The sequence below is a fragment of the Rhododendron vialii genome, chromosome 9a (genome assembly GCF_030253575.1).
Source record: "Rhododendron vialii isolate Sample 1 chromosome 9a, ASM3025357v1".
Lineage (NCBI taxonomy): Eukaryota > Viridiplantae > Streptophyta > Magnoliopsida > Ericales > Ericaceae > Rhododendron > Rhododendron vialii.
The window spans coordinates 14,541,893-14,547,739 of NC_080565.1; the positions used below are offsets into that span (position 1 = coordinate 14,541,893).

Here is a 5,847-nt window from a genome sequence, read left to right on the forward strand (position 1 = left end):
AATTAAATTGTAATAATAAAATACTTAGAGGCGCAGGTGATGATTATAAGCTTTGCGAGTTTTCGATCTTGCGACATGTATGGTATTATTATTTTCTAATTTAGATTCTTGCTGCAAAATAATTCTGTATTGTGTTGTTATTAATAATCCCATGCGCATTGTTGAAATGGAAGCTAAGAAAGCTGTAGCAGGTTTGACCCAAGTTGAAAAATTAAAAAGCGACAATTATAATGTTTGGCGCTTTGAGATCCAATATCTCCTCAATGAGCTAGAGGTCTTGGAGACCCTCGACCATGAGATGGTTGAGCCAAACTTAGTGACTCACCACAGTATCTTCGTCATCTTGAGGCCTTTGAGAAATGGTACAAGAAAGATCAGTGTGCGCGACTTACTATGGTACGCAGCATGCATAACGATTTGATATGTTAGTTTGAGTACTATGAGACTGCTCATAAGCTGTGGAAAGCTATCAAACAAAAATATGATATCGACTTCTTGACTAAGATGGTCTCAAACTTGAAATGTGATGATGAACATAAATCCGAGATCATGAAGGCTAAGTGCCAAGAGGCAGCTGAGCCAGATGGTTCATGCATCATAGTTGAGACTGTCCCTCGAAGGTCTAGGTACCAGCGAAGGAAGACTAAACGTGCCCTTAAGAAAGGAGTTGCTATAGGCCTTAACCCTATTGGCGCTGGTTCTTTTAAGCGTAATAGAGGCAAGAAGAAGAGCGGTGACAAAAACAAGGCCAGAAAGGCGTGCTTTTACTGTGACAAGTTGGGACACTTTGCTCGTGAGTGCACTGAGCCTAAGAAGGTAAACCATATTTTTTGTTTCTCGTGTTGACTATTTTGGAACATGTCAAGGTTTAGTTGCTTATTCTCCTCATTCAAGGGTTGTAGACTCAAGAGCAACCAACCAATTAGCGAGGAAACAAGACAAATTTGTGGAGTATCGCCGAGTTCCAGTTGGAGGCCGAAGAATTTTCATGGGAAACAAGTCTAGTGTGCTAGTGTTGGGTGTTTGGCAAGCTGGACATGCGACATGGGCGCATTTTTATTTTTTCATGAAGTACTTTATGCTCCAAGAATTTGACGAAACTTGTTATTAGTCACTAGCATGATGGGTCAAATTTTTCATTTTTGTTTGAGAGTAGCTAAGTGAGGATTGATTTGGGTACAATTTATTATGATTTTGGATGGTTTGATAATACTAGATGTTATTAATTTTTATTTTAATAATATTGCTAGTGATTCTATTTGATTTGTTACATCTTCTGTTGATGTTGATTCTTTTAAATGGCATTGGAGATTAGGTCACATTGGGCAAGAGGGGGACTTGTTAAGTCAACCTACCCATTTGTGACCATTGCCCAACAAGAAAAGCAATTAGAAATCATTCAGAAAACCATAAGGGCATTTGTTCCATTACAGCTTATCCGTTAGACATTTATGGCTAAAATTGAGTCACGAGATGTGGATTCCTCGAGGAGGATTTTCCTAGCAGATGAGAGGTTAGTAGAGATGAAGAACTCTATGAGATAGAGAATTCAACGAGAGGTGCACCAAATTGTCCAGTTGAGAATGGGGAAGAAATTCTCCTACCTCCTGGGGATAGTGGGAGCGACTTGCTTAATCACATATTAGATCTAATAGTTATGGATTCTCAAGATCCTCTTAGGCATAGAAGCAAACATTGAATAATCTCTCGTCGTCTGTTTGAGATTGAGAGGGAGTTTGTCATGATTGCTCCTGAAGATTAAGGAGAGCCCAAAACAGTAGGAGAAACTCCTTTATCAGCCTGCTAGTAAGGAATGGATAGCTGCAATGTAAGATGAAACAGAGTTATGAAGATAATCCTTGTCTGGGACTTGGTTGATCTTTCGCTTGGGCGCAAGATCATTGGGAACAAATGGGTTCTTAAGATCAAACGCGAAACAAATGGTCCCATATTGAGTAATAAGACTCGTTTAGTGGCGAAGTTATTCTAGCCTTAAAAACTATTTTACATGGACGTTAAGTCAATAGGCTAGGAGCGTAGAGTTTGCAAGCTCCAACGGTCTATCCATGGCCTAAAATAATTATCCAGGCAGTGGTACTTGAGATTTCATTGAGCCATTTGGGTTTACGATGATCAATGAAGGCCATTGCGTGCATATGATGAGACGGTCCAAAAAAAATAGTTTTTTGATATTGTCATTCTATGTTGCTGACATTTTAGTTGGCTGGAATGACTAAGAGATGATTGTCGCCACACAGTTATGGTTATCCTTCACTTATGAGAGGAAGGAATGGGCAAAGCAAGCTATGTGCTCAGAGTTGAGATCTTAAGGGATCCTTCTAGGAAGATTCTTTCTTGAAGAATGTTTTTAGAACGATTCCGGAGACAAAGCTGCAAACTCATAGACACTTCTATTGTTAAAGGCGAGACTTAGGGGCTTAACATGGAACCTAAAACTCCTAAAGAATTGGAACTGATGGCCCACGTGCCCTATTCAAGTACCATTGGCAGCTTATAAGTAGTTATTGGTCTAATTTTAGTCATGATCGTTGACAAGCAGTCAAGATGATATTAACATATCTCTGATGGACTGCTAATTATATGCATTGTCACGCCTTTGATTTTTAACATAAATAGATAAATCATTTCGATAAAAGATCCTCGCATAGGACAAATAATACCCAAAATGGTTTACCACCTGTTTAATTACAAACGAAGTCCCCAAGTTTAAAAACAAAAAAAATACATCCTTGGCATCGTGGCCCAAATTAAGTTAAATACATGTGCAAAGTATTTAGAATATTACAATCTTATGTCAAAAGATCAAACAAAGTAAATTAGTTACAATACCATCTCTATCCAAAAGTAGACTAATACAAAGATGGATGAGTAACTAAGTCATGTTAGCTTCCAAAAGTCTTTGTTTCCAAATACACCATGTCATGCAACCTATTGTCCTGCGTTCGAACCTAAAAAGAAGGATTTTGCTGAGCTACACTAGCCCAGTAGGAAATTCTCTACAAAATCTACATGCAATGAGATGATAAGCATGAACGAATCAAATTAAACGACAAATCTAAATAATGCACATCAAAACCCTTTTACAAATGTTATAACAATTTCCAATCACAAACCCATACGTACACACACACGCACACACTCCTTCCAACAAAATTCCACCCCTTGCGAGATTGTGTTTCCACCCCTTGCATCACAATAGACACCACCCCTTGCGAACCTTGTGTTTCCACCCCTTGCGTCACACTAAATCCCCCATTCACTTCACAACAACAACAACCATACTATCGTCACAATTGATACCAATGCCATAAACTCATTCCACACACATTGACATTATCTAAGACGACACATATAGCTCATGAACCATGACACTCGTTACCACGATACCATTATCAAAGAAAATGGAATCCTCAAGCCATAAAACATTCTATTCGACCATATATAGCAAATAAACACCTAAATCACACATAGTCACCGCAAAACATGTAGAGGAAGAGAGAAATCCCTACCTAGATGGGTTTTAAGCAAAACCCTAGGTCTACCAAGAGCAATAAGCTTGAATCCTTCAAAGACAAGCTTCACTCAAGTTTGGATACAAGATCTAGAACAAATAAACCCCAAAAATATGAATAACAAGCAAAGATCAACAAATAATTGAGAGGAGAGAGAGAAAAACGTGGTAGAGCTTCAAGGAGTGAGAACAAGAACACAAAACTCACCCTTGGTTCACCAAATGCAAGAATCTTGTGATTTTGAGGAAGAAAACCCTTGGATCTTGAAGATTTAATGTTGAAATCAAAAGTATTGGGTGAGATTGGAGTTGGGTAGGTGAGAGGGGGTGTTTCCAGGTCTGGTTCGAGGGTTTTGGGTGTGAAAAATGGTAAAAAGGGGTATTTATAGTGAGCTGTCATGCGTGCTGAAAAATCAAAAATTTTGCACGATGTACCGGTACCGTGGAATGACGGTACCGGTACAGGTACCCAGAAATTTCAGCATTTCACAGTTTTTGGTCGCGATGTACCTGTACTGGAAAAAGCTGTACCTGTACATTAAAGACAGATTCGAAATTTTTTGCCAACGTTCATCAAATCAAACCCCGATTGCTACCAACACTTCCACACATCATTTCAACACTGAAACTCAAAATCCAACTATTCTCCGAATGTCCGATACCCAACGGTAGACGTATATCCGTACACCCCCACAAATAAACATACAACTTTATTAATAATACAATTCTTTCACGCATTAAACGTTTCTGAAATTATAATAATTTACGGGTCTCCACATGCCTTGCTTCCAGAGTGTGAATCTATGCCTAGTCAGGTCAAAGATATTGTTGCGCAAAAGGAAGTGATTATAAAACACATAGCTATGAGTCGCATAGTTGTATGTCCTTTGTCTAAGTCCATTGCTAAGAGGACTTTGTTGCGTAGATGATGATAGATGTGTTTTATTTATTAATTTCACTAATCACTTCTTTCAGATTTTTGGGATATTTATGCCATTTGTGCACTTAATATTAGCTTATTATTGTTGCAATTTGGACAATTGTTTATTAGAAAACACATACAGAATTTAAAGATTGATGTTAGCAGGTTAAGATTGGCTCACTGACACGAGCAATCGCCTTCTGCGCTTGAGATAGCGAGCGAAGATGAGACGGATGGGTAGTAAGATATACAGGTTGGACCTGTGATATAGTCTGATAAGAAGAATCAGATATACCCACAATATGTCGCCTTGGTTGGAACCAAGATGAGGTCTATTAGCAAAAGGCCAATTTCGGATAGTTCCCCCTATCTTGAGATTAGCTTGTTTTTGTTAGCCAGACGTGAGGACTCGTATAGCGCCATGATGGCAAGGTATCTGAGAACTCGGGTTGAGCGCTAGGTAGCGACTAGACTAAGGTCTGTACGGTGTTTGGGAGTATGACGTCGCTTTTTGGAAAAGTAACTCCATCGTAGCATGTATTCATACTACATGTGCTTGGCGATCATTTATTTTAGAGGTGAGTGAATGGATCTTTGTTTCCTCACTGTGTGAGTCTAAGCAGTCATTTAGATAAGGTGACTGCATATATATTAAATGTGCTCTTTGATTTTTGACTATGTCATGTAGTAGAGGCTTTGTGTTTCTACTCTAGCTTGACAACCTAAGACCATGAAATGTCAAGGTCCCATGGAGCATGTCTGGGAAAGCAGCAAGGTTAAAATGAAGTGACATGAGGGCAAAAAGAGGATCATTTAGTAATACACCCTTGCAATATATTCATTGTCGACAACTCAGGTCGCTCAATTGGGATGCGGATCGGGTGTGAATATAGAGTGCATGATGTTGGGCAGTCAAGCATGCTTTTTGGAAGGATTAAAGATACTTGGTCCGGTGTAACTAAATGGATTCAGGGTACATGAGACACTCTTATGGGTTGATGTCTCTATGCTGGCTCTTAAAAGAGTTTTTAGTGTAGAGCTCCCACTTGCAGGTGCTCCAGCAATCGCACGGTTCATTAGCGCGTATGAGTTTGCTTATTAGTTGGGTAGATGGAAGAGAGATTGATACAACTTGTCATGCCCATGCATGGACGAGTGGGAGATGTTGGAATTTGGGTCCGGTCCGGGACCAAATCGGGTCGCCCATGTGGGCATGACCCGGTGACCCAGATATTATAGAGTCCTATTTCATCTTGAAGATAAGATAGGAGCAGTTGAAGTAATTCTAATCTCTTAGGATTAGAAGACTTTTAAAACATCTAGGATGCTCTCTCTATTTATTTCCTATAGGATGTTCATAGAGATATATACAATATGATACCCAAGAGATATA

The 5,847-nt window shown here is 39.2% G+C and overlaps 1 protein-coding gene across 1 annotated transcript; it reads left to right on the forward strand.

Moving 5' to 3' along the window:
• Positions 1–319: 319 nt before the first annotated feature.
• Positions 320–1,004, forward strand: LOC131300757 (uncharacterized). The gene is made up of 2 exons (XM_058326738.1): positions 320–816; positions 903–1,004. The coding sequence occupies exons 1-2, from the start codon at positions 505–507 to the stop codon at positions 924–926; spliced, it is 336 nt and encodes a 111-aa protein (XP_058182721.1). The 5' UTR covers positions 320–504; the 3' UTR covers positions 927–1,004.
• Positions 1,005–5,847: the final 4,843 nt, after the last annotated feature.

Excerpts from the sequence above, each read along its gene's own strand:
- LOC131300757 (XM_058326738.1), top strand. The coding sequence starts at position 505 with ATGGTCTCAAACTTGAAATGTGATGATGAACATAAATCCGAGATCATG. Across the intron at positions 817-902 it reads AGTGCACTGAGCCTAAGAAG|ACTCAAGAGCAACCAACCAA; the intron begins GTAAACCATATT and ends CAAGGGTTGTAG.